General features: G+C 37.4%; 1 protein-coding gene across 3 annotated transcripts in view; it reads right to left on the bottom strand.

The window, feature by feature from the left end:
• Positions 1-15,462, bottom strand: part of CF3H1orf112 (chromosome F3 C1orf112 homolog) — a 44,801-nt gene that overhangs the window by 24,315 nt on the left and 5,024 nt on the right. The window contains exons 4-11 of one of the 3 annotated variants that reach the window (XM_042926385.1): positions 14,238-14,342; positions 13,601-13,741; positions 12,019-12,184; positions 10,509-10,593; positions 8,486-8,624; positions 2,950-3,004; positions 1,610-1,656; positions 1,206-1,286 (exon numbers count right to left, since the gene is read on the bottom strand). In XM_042926385.1, the coding sequence (XP_042782319.1) occupies positions 1,206-1,286; positions 1,610-1,656; positions 2,950-3,004; positions 8,486-8,624; positions 10,509-10,593; positions 12,019-12,184; positions 13,601-13,741; positions 14,238-14,342 (819 nt within the window). The remainder of the gene's footprint in view (positions 1-1,205; positions 1,287-1,609; positions 1,657-2,949; positions 3,005-8,485; positions 8,625-10,508; positions 10,594-12,018; positions 12,185-13,600; positions 13,742-14,237; positions 14,343-15,462) is intronic. The other 2 variants (XM_042926386.1, XM_042926387.1) reach the window with 2 other exon arrangements.

The following is a 15,462-nucleotide window of genomic DNA, read 5'->3' as shown; positions in this document are numbered from 1 at the left end:
CCTACTAAGCGCTCAGTACACATGCAGCAAGTGACTTCATATCACTTTATTTAATTTTAGTCCTCTCAAAAATCTTAGATTCAATTCACAGAACAGAAAGCTAAAGCTAAAGTATCAAGTATCTCAGTCAAGTCTCACAGCTAAAAACCAGCATGGCTAGGATTCAAGCACAGTTGTGCAGCTCCATTATGGTTAGGCTACCTCTCAGGAAGTAAAATAAATAGTTCCTGGTGTAATATAGGGTACAGAAAAAAGCTGATTTTTCTTTTTTAAAAATTAAAAATTCCTGAGAGAAAAGAAATGACTAAAAACGGCATGATTAGGTGTAATTTTGCCTCCTACACACCAAGCAAATTATCCGATGGGTAACCACCCATCAAGTGCCATTGGTGCCAGGACCCTCCCACCACGGGCCCTGCCAGCTGCAGGGAACCCAGGGTGCGAGCAGCCAACCGGGAAGCGGCACATGCCCAGACCAGCTCGGGCAGCACACCCAATAGGAGGGCAATGTGCTGGTAGTCTGTGTGCCTTCGCGGGAGTCCCAGCTACAATCAACAGTCACTGGAGACCCTCATCTTTTCCTCCAAAGACAGGAAGACAAAGGTAAAGACAAATTCTACACAGACAACCAACAGTTGTTTTTTTTTTAAATCACCAATATGTATTAGTGACGTTTCCTGGACCGGGTGCTATAACCATTTTCTGCTCTTCTCTCCAAATAATCTTCCTTGATAACTTACCTACTCCATCCAGATATCTTCAACTATCACTACCATCTTAAGGACTCCCAAATATGCAAGTCTAGTTTAAATTATTATACAGCTTTACAACTTTGAACATTTCAACTTTAATAATTAAAAAATTCAGAAATATAGTAAAAGTAATTTGTGAACAGTATTTAAAGCCAAATTGAATTATCTTCTGATAACTGACTTGTGCTTATAGAAGTAATTTTATTTGTATTTATACTTAAAGAACTGATTTTTCCAGAGAATTGAATAAAAATAGTAACGTGATGATGGTAGCAACTTAAATGATATAACAGGTGCTCAACATTTAATAACAGTATTTTTAAAAAACCTATAAAACATATTCTTCACAAAATAACTTCAACAGATTGATCTTTTGGCAGGAATGATAAAAACAGGACAATTTATAACTTATTATAGATTTCACATTTACACATTTAACAAAATAAGCCTTACCTTAGTATAGTGCAAAAGGGAGTTGGCAAAGAAGCGACACAATTTGAGTGTTTTCTGAAATAATCTAGAGTCAGCATTATCCTGTTCCAAAAAAGGAAAAAAGCATAATAAATAAGAAAAGAGTAAGAAATTAGCTAAGCTTGTAAATGAGACAGTATTTTCTAAGAAGATTTCTTAATAAACAGAGCATAAGCATAAGTAGACAGTATTTTCTAAGAAGATTTCTTAATAAACAGAGCATAAGCATAAGTAAACATAACTCTCTGAATCGTTAGGAGCAACAGAAACATTAAATGATACAGACATTTCAAAAAATTAAACTCTACTGAAAATAAATTTTACTTTATAATAGCAAAAGGGGTGGTCATCCCTGGTTGATCTGAAAGTAAAAGAAATTTAACTACCTTATTATGTTTTGCTATATGGAGAGCAAACAGATGATCAAAAAAGTCTCCAACCAATAAAAGAATGATATATGAAAGAAAACAGATAAAAGACTCATGTCAGTTCAAAGAAAAGAAAATACAAGTTGCCAATAAACTAACATTGAAAGAATTCAATTTACAACCTAATTAGATATCTTTTAAAGGGAAAGGGGGCGGACTATTAGCAAACATAAAAAAGACTGATAATATCGAAAAGTTGCTGAAGAAGTGGGGTAACACCCACTTTATCGTTCATGGGAGCATAAAATACAGTCTTTGCATTGTTATTTTTAAAAGCTAAAGTATTGAATTCCCTTGACACAGTAGTAGTTCCACTTAGATCCTACAGAAATACCAGCTTGCACAGGGGCGCCTAAGGGGCTCAGCCAGTTGAGTGTCCAATTCTTGGTTTTGGTTGAGGTCATGATCCCAGAGTCATGGGATGGAGTTCTGTATCGGGCTCCACAATGAGCAGGGAGCCTGCTTAAGATTCATATTCTCTCTCTCTCTCTCTCTCTTTCTCTCTCAGGGCACCTGGGTGGCTCAGTCAGTTAAGCCTGACTCTTGGCTCAGGTCATGATCTCACGGTGTGAGTTCAAACCTGGCGTTGGGCTTTGCACTGACAGCACGGCACCTGCCTGGGTTTCTCTCTTGCCCCTCCCTTGCTCCTGCTCTTTCTCTCTCTCTCAAAACGGATAAACAAAACAAAACAAGAATTAAAACACAACAACTCTCTCTTCCCCTGACATTTTCCCCCGCTCAGGCTCTCTCTCTCAAAAAAAGAAAAAAGAAAACAGAAGAAATACATACTAGCTAGCACCGAAATGCAATGCAACATTTTTATATAGTGAAAACTGAAATAAACCAAGTATCCATCAACTAGAGAATGGGTAAATAAATTCAAGGTATTTTCATAAATAATTGCATAAAGCTATTAATAAAAGAATTGGGGGTGGGGCGCCTGGGTGGCTCAGTCAAGTAAAATGGCCAACTCTTGGTTTCAGCTCAGGTGATGATCTCCCAGGTCAGGAGCTCGAGTCCTGTGTAGGGCTCTATGCTAACAGTGCGGAGCCTGCTTGGGGTCCTCTCTCTCCCTCACTCTCTGCTCCACTCCCACTTGCTCTCTCTTAAAAATGAATTCATTAAAAAAAGAAAAGAATTGGGTAGATTTATCTTCACAGACATACAAAGCCCTGAGGTAATTAAGTAAAATATCAAGTTGCAAAACAATCTGTATATAATCCTATTATTATTTTAAAATGCATTATAAAATGTTAATATTTGCTTCTTAACCCCACAAAAATAAATCAAAACTTTACCTACGGTTCTCTCTAGAAGATGAAAGTAGGATTTCACTTTCCACGTTAAATATTTCTGTAACATGTGAGGATTTTGTGAGTATATATTACATTTGTAAAATGATACAACAGTGGGTAATGCCAAGTTAGCTATGTGCTTGCAGGGGAGGTAGAGACTACGGAGTCATCCTGCCTGGATTGAAATCCTGGCCCTATCACAACTGCTACATACCCTGAGAAGGTTATTAAACCTCTCTATGAGGCTGCGGTGTGTGGCTTATACCATAGTTTAAAGTGAGGTTTACACAGTGCCCGACACTTTGGGCAACTTAACTCAATAAACGTGGGTTGCTTTGTCACTCCAATGTGTAATACACAGTATAATCCAAAAAGCTTTAATCAGTACCATAAACTTAAGCCAAACAGATTCCTCATTGTCTTTAATTCTGAGAATAATTTCATATGAAATAGCATATACTAACTTTCATGTTAATCGATTACATTGGATTCCTTTCCAATACAGCAAAACCTTAAATAAACCAATCAAAACAGAAATGGATGATTCGTTAATTAAATACAACCCTTCATTTTGACCTTTATTAAAAATATCTGGAAACAGTAAACAGTCCTCAGCAGAAATAGGTTAGATGAAAATTTACCTTCCTGATAATAACAAACATGAATTTTCTTAACAGAGTGCTATGAATCTACACTGACCTTATAATACACTTAATAAATCTTTTTTTTTAAGTTTTATTTAATTTGAGATATAGAGAGGGAAAGTGGGGGAGGGGCAGAGGGAGACAGAGATGGGGAGGGAGGGAGAGAGAGAAAAAGAGAGAGAATGAATCCCAAGCAGGCTCTGCACTATCAGCACAGAATCCAATGTGGGGCTCGAACTCACAAACCATGAGATCACGACCTGAGCAGAAGTCAGACATTTAACTGGCTGAGCCACCCAGTACCCCTACACTCAATGAGAAATCTTAAGCTTAAGGGCTTAAGTGTCTCTTGATTTCGGCTCAGGTCATGCTCTCAAGGTCGTAAGACCGGGTGTGAGATGGAGCCCTGTGACATGCTCCACGCGGAGTGTGGCGCCTGCTTGGGATTCTCGCTCCCCCTTTCTCTCTGCTCCTCCCCCAAAGTTGCACACACTCTCTCTCAAAATAAACAAACATTAAAAAAAGAAAAAGAAATGTTAACCTTAGATGTCATTCACAAGAAATCTTCCCTGACTTCATGACTGGATTCCTACCTTTACTCCCACAAGCCAGCACCCAGTTCTCCAAAGATAATTATTCTATAATTACCTGTTTATTTTTCTCCTGCCCTAGACGATAAATTGTTGAAGGCAGAAAATCTAACTTACACAGAATAAGCACTCTGGAAATGCTTATGAAATGAATGGCCAGTGACACACTACTTATGATGTTTGCCTACTTTCAATTTTTCTTTCTCATTCAAGGAGACATTGTACAGATTTGGTTGAAGGATCTAGTTTTCCTTCAGTACTAAGCATACTAGTTAAATATAAAGCTTTTATTCTGACATTTTCAAAAGTGACTGTACAACTGATTATCCCATCTCGATTTACTCAATAGTTCAAAACAAAAAGTTTGCATCCCAGTGTCAACGAAAAGGGGTGAAGATATAAGCAAGGAAGATCATTTTCAGTGTTTCAAAATACTGAGCATCCTTTCTTTAAATAAAACAAAAATACTAATAAAATCTAAATGCAGCGTGCAATAAAGTTAAGCATAGGCATATAGATATAAAAGTACACGTTTATTACCAACAAAACGAAAGGCAACCTACTGAACGGGAGAAGATAGTTGCAAATGATATAACCAATAAGGGGTTAATATCTAAAACACATAAAGAACTCCTACAACTCAACACCAAAAAAAACAAACAAACTGATTAAGAATGGGTAGAGGACCTGAATAGATAACTTTTCCAAAGACGACGTACAGATGATCAACAGGCACGTGAAAAGATGCTCAGCATCACACATCATCAGGAAAATGTAAATCAAAACCACAATGAGATATCATGTCACACCTGTCAGAAACGCTCGTATAAAAAAAAAAAAAAAGAAAAGAAATAACAAGGGCTGGTGAAGATACAGAGAAAAGGGAATCCTCATGCACTGTTGGTGGGAACACAAACTGACCACAGTGTGGGTTGGTCAGAATGTAAATCAGTACAGACACTATGGAAAATAGTAGAGTGGTTCTTCAAAAAATTAAAAATAGAAGCCATACAATCAATTATTCCATGTCTGGGTTTTTGAAGAAAACAAAAATGTTAATTCAAAAAGATACATGCGCCCTTAGGTTTATAGCAGTATTATTTATAATAGCCCAGATATAGAAGGAACCTAAGTTTCCAACTACAGATGAATGGCTAAAGAAGATGTAGTATATAAATATATATACCACAGAATATTACCCCGCCACAAAAAAGAACGAAATTTTGCCCTTTGGGACAACATGGATGGACTAGAGAATATTATGCTAAGTGAAGTCACAGAAAGACAAACACCATATGATGTCCCTTATATGTGGAATCTAAAAAACAAAACAAACAAAATAAAACGGAAACAGGCTCATAAGTGTAAAGAACAAACTGGTGGTTGCCAGAGGTGGGGGTGGGGAGGGGGAGTAGGAGGATGCCCGAACAGGGTGAAGGTCAGTGGGAGGCACAGGCTTCCAGTTATGGAATGAAAAGTTATAGGGATGAAAGGTGCAGCCCAGGAAATATAATCAATGGCATTGTAATAACGCTGCATGGCAACAGATGGTAACTCTATTGTGCTGAGCACTTCATAATGTATACACAAATGTCAAGTCACTGTTGTACAGCTGAAACTAAACAGTAAGTCAACGATACTTCATTTAAAAATAAGGTATTTTATATTTACATATTTAGAGTAAGCCATATATTTATATGTAAAAAAGCATATTCTCTAAATACAAATTTTACAAGCATTATATAGACAAAAGTAGCATTTACAGTGGAAATTAAATTTATATTTAAGAGCTTTACAAATAAATTTCCTTATCTTTACAGAAAAACTAAATCATTTGTGGTTAAAAAACTGTATGTTAAAAAATCTAATATGGCATTCTCTTTTTGAACCTGTTCAAGACTTACCAGAAAATAAATATCAATCTTAGGAGCTGTTATAGGTTGAACTGTGTCCCCTAAAAAGATATGTTGGAGCTTAATCTCCAGTACCGAAGAATGTGACTTTACTTAGAAACAGGGTCATCACAGATAGAATCCGTTAAGATGAGGTTACACTGGAGTAGGTGTACCCTCAATTCTGAATGACTGGTGTCCTTACATGAAGATGAGGCGAAGACTCTGGGGGAGACCACCACATGACGATGGGAGGCGGAGCATGGAGTTCTACAGCTGCGAGCCAAGGAATGTCAGTGACACCAGAAACTAAGAGATGGAGCAGACCCTACCCTAGAGCCTTCCAGAGAACATGGTCCTCCTGCTATATCTCAGACTTCTCTCCTCGAGAACTATGGGAGAATAAATTCCTGCTGTTTCAAGGCACCCAGTTTGTGGTTTGTTATGGCAGCGCAGGGAACCTGATACAGGGACTGATACATCTGTATGCTTCCAAAAGTAGTATATTAGCTATTAAATCTGGTGGTTTTATTTTGATGTTTTTGAAAACGAAGTGAGAAAACTGCTTCAGGACTTTAATATAAATCGGTCAATTCCTCAATAAATATCAATAGTGAGCAGCAGAGGGCGCTGCTGACCAAAACTATGAGTTCAAAACGGACAACCTACACAGACCATCTCAAAGCTCCCTTTCAGGCAGTGGGCAGTCAGTAGTGTTAGTCACTTTACCAGTCCCAAATTTTCACAAGGGAATACATGAAAATTTCCTTGGGCAGTTGGGAAAGTTTATAATTTAAATTCTTTAAAAAAAGTTTTTTTTTTTCATGTTTATTTATTTTTGAGAGAGACAGAGACAGAGCGTGAGCAGGGGAGGGGCAGAGAGACAGGGAGACACAGAATCTGAAGCAGACTCCAGGCTCTGAGATGTCAGCACAGAGCCCAACGCAGGGCTTGAACTCACGGACCTTAAGATCATGACCTGAGCCGAAGTCAGACGCCCAATCAACTGAGCCACCCAAGCGCTCCATATAATTTAAATTCTTTGATTTCTATATACAAGCCGTTTCTAACAAGCTGAACTTAAATACTTTGTGTACAAAGAGCCACCCTAGTCAGGCCTCAGGACTTCTTTTCTCTTCCACTATACTGTTGCTTGGGCTCTCCCTGTCTCTCTCCTGTCCCGCAATCTCTATTACTTTCCCAGCACTAGCTGGAGAGTCTGTGGGGTCAAGTCAAGCAAGAAGGAAACTGGGAAAAGAGAAGGTCGGGGTTGAGGATAAAGGTGGAGAAGAAAACAGCCTTCCTGCTACTGACACAAGATACCCAACCAAATGTCTCCTCCTCACAGGAAGGTGAGGGGAATTGGCAAGGGCACTAGAAGGGCAGAAGTGGGGATGGAAAACAACAGGGGAAAACGGATGTAAGGGGAGAACAGATAAGAGAAAGAGAAGCAAGAAGGAAAAGGTTAGCCCCTTCCTAAAGCCACTCCTCAGTTCGTTCTTACCAACTTCAGTTTCAAACTCCCATCCTCCCCTAGGGTCTGTCTTTCCAGATCATCTCTGCCCCAGGAATTGCAACCAGTGCTTAGGAAAGGGATGAATCCTTACATGCCCACCCGCCTGAAGGCAAGGCAGGAAGGAGCACAGGTACAAAGGAATTGCCTGTATCAGTTAGCAAGTCCACAGCAGGAAAGGAGGTTACGGTTACTTTAAGGAAGAAATATTTAACTCATTTTCCCACTGAAGTTATTACATACAACTCTCAGGTCCTGACCACTATCAGTCCTATAATTTAGGGTCATTATGAGTTAAATAAAATTTAAAGGGCTAGTCTGAGAACAAAAGGCACTATGTATAAATCGATTTAGGAAAATGAACTATAATTCCCAATAAGCTTATTACAAATTTTTAGAGTACAGTATGTTTCATGAATGGGATGCCCATTCAACGCTGTGACTTTCTGAAATCATAATAAACGTCTGAAAACACCGATACATACATATGCCCAGGAAAGTTATATATCACATCATTACAGGTTGCGATGGATTGGTGAAAAAAAGGCTGACTGTGGCTGTATCAAGACGACCTTAAGTGAACACAGGACTAAGGAGTTAGATTTTTGTCCGAGGGTAGAAAAGAATCAAAGGATTCTGAGGGGAGTGCCTCAACCCACCAGTCATTATGTATAAAGGGAACAACTAGTCTCTAGAGGGAATAAGAGCTGGCAGAGTCTAATGCAATGTTTGGGGTGAAAAGTAATCACGGGCTGTAAATAATCCTAGATTGAAAAAAACAAAAACAAAATAAGTGAAAATCCTTTAAGGTAAACCGATCCATAGATTCAAGTGAGATTTAGTTAACTGCCAAAGGAAAAAAGAAGTACTGTTCAACGTGCTGTTTAGACACTATTTTACCTGTGCATCTGACTGGGTCATCTGCTCAGCTAACTGTAAACACGAATGGAAGGAGAAAAGAATGTCTTCACACAAGCTGGTAACTATATCTTTGTGTTTCAGCTGACTCTTTATAACCGACTGGTGCTTAAGGCTCTGCCTAAATGAATAAAAAGAAACAATCGCAAGTAATACATCAAGTAACACAGGACCATAGAAATAGGACTTGAGGGGCACCCGGGTGGCTCAGTTGGTTGAGCGTCCGACTTCAGCTCAGGTCATGATCTCACGGTTTCTGAGTTCGAGCCCCGCGTCGGACTCTGTGCTGACAGCTCGGAGCCTGGAGCCTGCTTCGGATTGTGGGTCTCCCCCTCTCTCTGCCCCTCCCATGCTCATGCTCTCTGTCTCTCAATAATAAACGTGAAAAAATTAAAAAAAAAAAAAAAAAAAGAACTAGGACTTGAAGTAACATGTAAAAATCACAATGGATCATATATATATTAGACATGGCATAATTAAGATATGCTGATGCTACTTCTGAAGGTGTCATGTTAGCTTAGTAAGTGGCTATTTTTTTATTGCTCCTTATAAAATGTTAATTGAATTTAATGCTCCAGATATTCTGCTAGGCCCTGGGGATGGAGAAGTGAATGAAAACACAATCTCTGCCCTGCCTGCATGGAACTTCTGGTCTAGCACAAGAGAGAACATCACATAATTTTAAGAATAATTACAGTTGTGATAAATGCTGAGATAGAAAAGTCCAGGGTGCTACAAAAAAGAGACCTGAAATAACTTATTCTCAGGGTGAGAATATCAAAGTTATCTTGAGGATGTAACGCTGAAGCTGCGAACTGAAAAGATAAGCAGGAGTCAGCTAGGTGTGGACTATGGGAGAGGAACATCCCAGGCAGAGGGAAAGAGCATGAGGAGGCCCCAGGATTGGAGAGTTTGGTATGTTTGAGGAAGTAAGAGCAGGGAGAGAGCAGCAGAGATGAGCTGGTGAAGAAGGCAGAGGCTGGAGAGGATGAAGTTGTATCTCTTAGTAAACTGGGATGGATTTTAAGCAGTAGAGTGACATGATCTAATTTACATTTTCAAAAGATCAGACTGAACACTGGCTAGCAAATGAATTGGAAGGGTCCAGGAGTAGAAAATATTTGATAATGATGATAATGTGGTAGTTCATTAGGCACTTGCTACGTGCCATGCAGAGTTGTAAGCATTTCATATCGATACACTCAAATTAACTCTCACTATAAACCCACCAAGAAGGTGCTATTGTTATTACTCCCATTTTCATATAAGCAAACTAAGGCTCAGAGAAGTTAACCATCTTGTCCGAGTGCTCAGGAAGAGGAAGTGATTTCAGAATGGATTCAAACACATGCAGTATGGGCTCTGGGTTGACACTTTTAACCACTGCACCTTTACTTGTTGGCAAATTAGTAACCTCCTGGTGGTGCAAGAGAAGTATCTAAGACCTAAAAATACTACACTGGCCTTTAATGTTTTATGCGTGTGTATAAAGTAGAGATTCTTAGCCATTTTACATCTCAAGTCTACCTCTTCCCACCCCCGAGAATCTGATGGGTACTCTCCCTGGTAACCCTTCGTAACACTCTAGCTAAAATTACTTTATAAGTGAAATTAAACTTCAACAACTCAAAGGCATATAACAAAGGGATTATATTTAGCTCTAATTATGACTATTTACCTAAGCCTGGAAACAAAACACTTGATGGGTTAAATTACAGTAGCAGTAGTCAAGTGGTTAAGGCCCACGGCCCATTATTTCAGAAGTACTAGTAACAAAGTCTAAATATTTTTTTAATTTTAGAAGTAGCAGAGTGGATAAGTCCAATTTGGTGTGGAAGCTACATGTACAATATGTGAATTATCAGACAGCAGCGCCAGTAAACATTATTTATACATACCCATACAAAAATGTTTTAAAATGCAATCTACAAAAACTTACAAATAATTAAGAATTGGAATATAGAAAATACATTACAAAAAGTAAAAGCAAAGAAAAACAACTTACTTAATTATAAACTTCCAAGTATTAGCATGAAATGCATGGTCCATGCTGGAAATAACAGAGCAGATATCCAACAATGAATGAATAACTACAAAAAAAAGATAACAGAACTCTTAGGACATTCAAATGTCATATGGGGTGAGTTTGCCCTCTATTTAAACATATCTACCGAAGAATTTTGACATCTGTTAAATTAGGTAATGCAATTAGAAAAAAACTGGTTCAGAATCATTATTAAAAATAAGTATCACACTTTTGATTTATTGTTTTTATAAATACAGAAAATTAATTTTTGACATTTACACCTACCTAAATAAAACTAAATGATCTAAATAAAACTAAAATGTTCGGTGGAATAAAAGTTGTGCCCTATTATGACTGAAATATTCTATAGATATTCTAATCCAAAATGACAAAATAAGCTGCAAAGGAAAGAACTCCCAACAAGGAAGAATGAAAGTAAATCTGCACAGTGTTTAAGGAAAGCTTCTACTCTTCCATTTTATTTGTAAAAATGGCCAGTAACTTCCCCTTCTGTGTCCACACTCTTGGGCAGTTTCCTTCTACACTGATCTGGGGCTTAGCCACATGACTTGCTTTGTTCAACAGGATAATGACTATAAGGACAGCAAAGACTTAAAAAGTGCTTGCACACTGGGGCTTATTCTCTCTTGATGACCGAGCCTGGACTGGTCTCCTGGACGATGTGCCACACAGGGCTGGCTCGGTGCTTCTGCCTCTGCCAAAAGCCAGATACGTGTGAGGTCACTGACCACAAAAACACAAGTGAGACAGGTGCACCATGTGGAGCAGAGAAAGCTGTCCAAGCTGAACCCAGTCTAAACTGCTGACTCACAGAACCGTGAATAAATAAAGCAGTAGCTGTTTTAATCCACTAGATTTTGGGGTGGTCTGTTACAGACCAAGAGGTACTCCTGACATACTGCACAAAACCAACTTATCTCTTTATGCTGAAGCTATGTATGCAATCTTTGCCCTGATATTGCTGTTTTTCAAACTCTGGGTGGTAGAATTATGAGGTAGCAATCAGCAATTCTTTAAAAATGAAACATGTAAAACAGGTTATTATTTTATGTATAATAAATGAACATGCATACATACACATTTAGAAACATGTACATATATATGTAACTAGATGTGTTCTGGGAAGAAATGCAAACTTCATTTCCTACTGTGCTAATGCTTTAAACACTCTAAAAACTACTGCCTCAAAATCTAAATTATTTTACAAGGTATACAGTTGCACAACTTTCTTGGAAAAATCATGTATGGCGAACACTGACAATACACAAATCTATGTTAAGGCATCACATAGTAATTTTATAAGTTCTAAAAGTTAGAAGACTAAAAACTTATCAGGTAGTACTTAATTTTTTTTATACATAATAAGATACCATGAATCATTTGAAACAACGTTGGGTCCAGTAACTGAATGTATATGCAATTTAGTCAATATATGTCATATACTAAGTAGGAAGTTTTCTTCACTTACCTATCACCATATTCAAAATATCATCATTGTCATCTAATAAAGGGTCCATGCAAACCATATCCAGTAGTTCCATTAGCTGCTTTTGAAGAGAATAGGCCTCCTTGAAAAGAGCCTGGAGAAGGTCTGAAACTAGGTGTAAATGCCCAGAATAGACAGATTCGCTATCCTGATCACAAATAAAAATAAAAGAAACAGCAAATCATGAAAAGCTCAAGAGCCAAATTTACTTTAACTCATTCTATCAGAGCTCATAACTTTAGTGCTTTTTACTGAACCACGTATTTATTCATTAAACAAATGACCATTCATTATGAACAGTGTACTTCAAGAGATGCAGGCACATATAAAATAGGATTTTTTTTTAGACATTTATTCATTTTTGAGAGAGTGCGAGCGAGGGAGGGGCAGAGAGAGAGGGAGACACAGAATCCGAAGCAGGCTCCAGGCTCTGAGCTGTCAGCACAGAGTCCGACGCAGGGCTCCAACTCATGGATCGCGAGATCATGACCTGAGCTGAAGTCGGACGCTTAACCAACTGAACCACCCAGGTGCCCCTAGAATAGGATTTCTGACTTCTGAGACCTTGCAAATATAAAAAAAACTAAAAGGGAGATACACAACATTCGGTCAGGTGCAGACTTTTAGCCCTGTCACCAAAGAGAAGTGTTAAACTAGTGATTTTTATTCACCGAACCATACCAGTATCAAAACTGCCTGAGACCCACAAATTGTAGGCCAGCTTTGGTGCTTTAAAGCTGCCTCAGGAATGTAGAGATGGACTGAAAAAGGGCTGGTGTCCTTTCAGAGGCACCCAATCATTAAGGAACTCATCTCATCCACCAATGCCATGACACAACAATTTCGGGATTCCTGTGATTCAACACAAATCCATCTCTCTTCTTTCTTTATAGTAAGGAAATAGAATAAAACAACAAACATAAAACCGCAAAAGCCCATTTTTAATCACTTCCTTATAACCACTTATTTTGAAGCAAATATTTACATACGGGCATACTTCAGAAATATTGCAGGTTCAGTTCCAAACTACTGCAATAAAATGAGTTAAATAAAGTTTTTGGTTTCCCAGTGGATATAAAAATTATGTTTACACTACACTGTAGTCTATTAAGTGCGAAATAGCATTATGTCCAAAAAAACAATGTATGTACCTTAATCAAAAATTATTTATTGCTAAAAAATGCTAACCATCATCAGAGCTTTCAGCAAGTTATAATCACTAATCACAGATCACCATAACAAATATAATAATGAAAATGTTTGAAATATTGGAAAAATTACCAGAACGTGACACAGAGACACGAAACAAGCAAATGTTGGAAAAATGGCACCAACAGACTGGCTAAACATAGGGTTGTCACAAGCCTCCAATTTGCAAAAATGCGCACTATTTGCAACGTGCAATAAAACAAAGTATGCCTGTTCGTGGTTCTTTGTTCTATGGAAAAGTTTATTCCAATAATATAGGCTAATATGTAAAATCTTATGTACAAACACTATTTTCTTCAGCCCTTTTGCCTGTGGATTCTAGGCCATTTAAAGTACACTTACACTCATTACTCACCTTACAATGTACAAATGTACTTTTGATTACATGTAGGACTGAGGAAGGAAGACTATGAATATTTTCTAGAATGATGGACTCCTGTGTGGCACAGATATGCTGAACACATCCTGTAAGAGCTGCTAAGAGCTGCACCATTGTCTGGAAATAAGGGAAGAGGTTTCATTCAGTTACGTTTTTGTGCACAAACATATAAAGGTATCAGATGATACGCTGGGTACTAGGGATACAGCAGTGAACACAATGGACACTCTGTTCCTTCTTTCATTGAACTTCAATCTATCAGAACTACGTTATCGGGACAACTAGCTAGCCATTTGGTTAAAAAACAAAAGTTGGAATACTAACCCACACATCAAAGCATATGGTAGGTGTTCTCCATATACACTTGGAAATTACAGGTAGGTCATGCTATCTTGATTATTTGCTGTCTTATACACGTTTGATGTTTACTCAGCATGAAACTGTATTAAAAAATTCAACATTTATTTTTTTGCATTCGTATCTTTAATTCTATAAGTTTAATTCCAGCACTGGACCACTACACAAAGGATATATCACTTAATTAATATCAGTACAAAAATTCTTATACTGTTTAAGCTCCTCCTCTATACCCTTTCTAATATATTTGACATACTTGTAAAATATTCCTTAGAGTGGTCTGGATTTCTAAATTATGGCTTGACAGTCCTCTGGCTTGACTGGTTAACTCGTACATCATGTCATCGAATGATTTCACAGTCTGTGAAAACAAAGCACATTATAAATAGGAGTAACAGAAAACACAAGAAAGGGAAAGACATAGTTTTAAAGTGAAAAAAATGACAGGCAATTTTTCATTACTAACAGCCATGGGATATTATCTAGCTTAACAACTGCACTTATTAAAGTAAAAATATATGTTTTTATATATATAAAGTATTCATATGATATAATCTCTCTAAAAAAGCCTCAGACAGAAATTTATTTGCTTTCCATTTCTGTGGTTTGAATCTATTTAATAACATCCATTAAAGGTAAGTGCTCCTCTACACGGTAAAAGTTGATGGTCTTAACCAATCAACACTCATATAGGTATTTACAAGGGTATTTTCTGCTAGTGATGATGAATTGGTGAACTACTTGTTCACTTGTATTCTAACCAGTTCCTCTTTTTGAGCAACTCAAAATACCATTCCTGGGTTAGGGCTACAGTACGTGACCTCAGAACTAAGTTTTTTGGTCTGTGAGAAGTTAGCTATCCTAAGATCTTAATACTCACAATTTAAATGGTCCAAACATTACAAGAATAACAACACAATGTAATTAAAGAGGATGTTATTTCCCAAAGGCAAGTTAACACTCAACATCCTTATTTTAATCTATATAACAGCTGGATCTTTTTCTGGTGGCCAAGAACAAATTCTAAGAAACTTTTAGATAGAGAACAATCAAGTGAATATGAGTAACAGGAATTTTGATGATTATCTGCTTCAAAGGTAAATTTAGAAAACCATTCTAATAAGAGATAAGGTATCATTCAAAAAATGTTTAATTTTGGAACCAAAATACCTTTAATTTCCTAAGTTAAAAAAAAAGAAAATTGCCTGTGCTTTTCAAAGAAAAAGTATACTATATCTATATCTATATCTAAAAGGTAATAATGTAGATGGTGAACTTAGTGTTTTCTCTTGGTTATTCTAAGCCTTCCTGAATAAAATTTGGCTCCATTTTTCTAGGCAATAAAATTTAACAATTATTAATAAACTCTACAGAGAAGATACTTAGCTAACTTCATCATTCATCTCCAAATTTTCACAGAATAGCTTTTTTATTTTTTGACCTGCACACAATAAAGCAGCTTCATTCATAATTGCCCAAAG

The sequence above is a fragment of the Panthera leo genome, chromosome F3 (genome assembly GCF_018350215.1).
Source record: "Panthera leo isolate Ple1 chromosome F3, P.leo_Ple1_pat1.1, whole genome shotgun sequence".
Lineage (NCBI taxonomy): Eukaryota > Metazoa > Chordata > Mammalia > Carnivora > Felidae > Panthera > Panthera leo.
The sequence above is the reverse complement of the archived record's forward strand: the minus strand, read 5'-3'. Positions and strand labels throughout refer to the sequence as shown.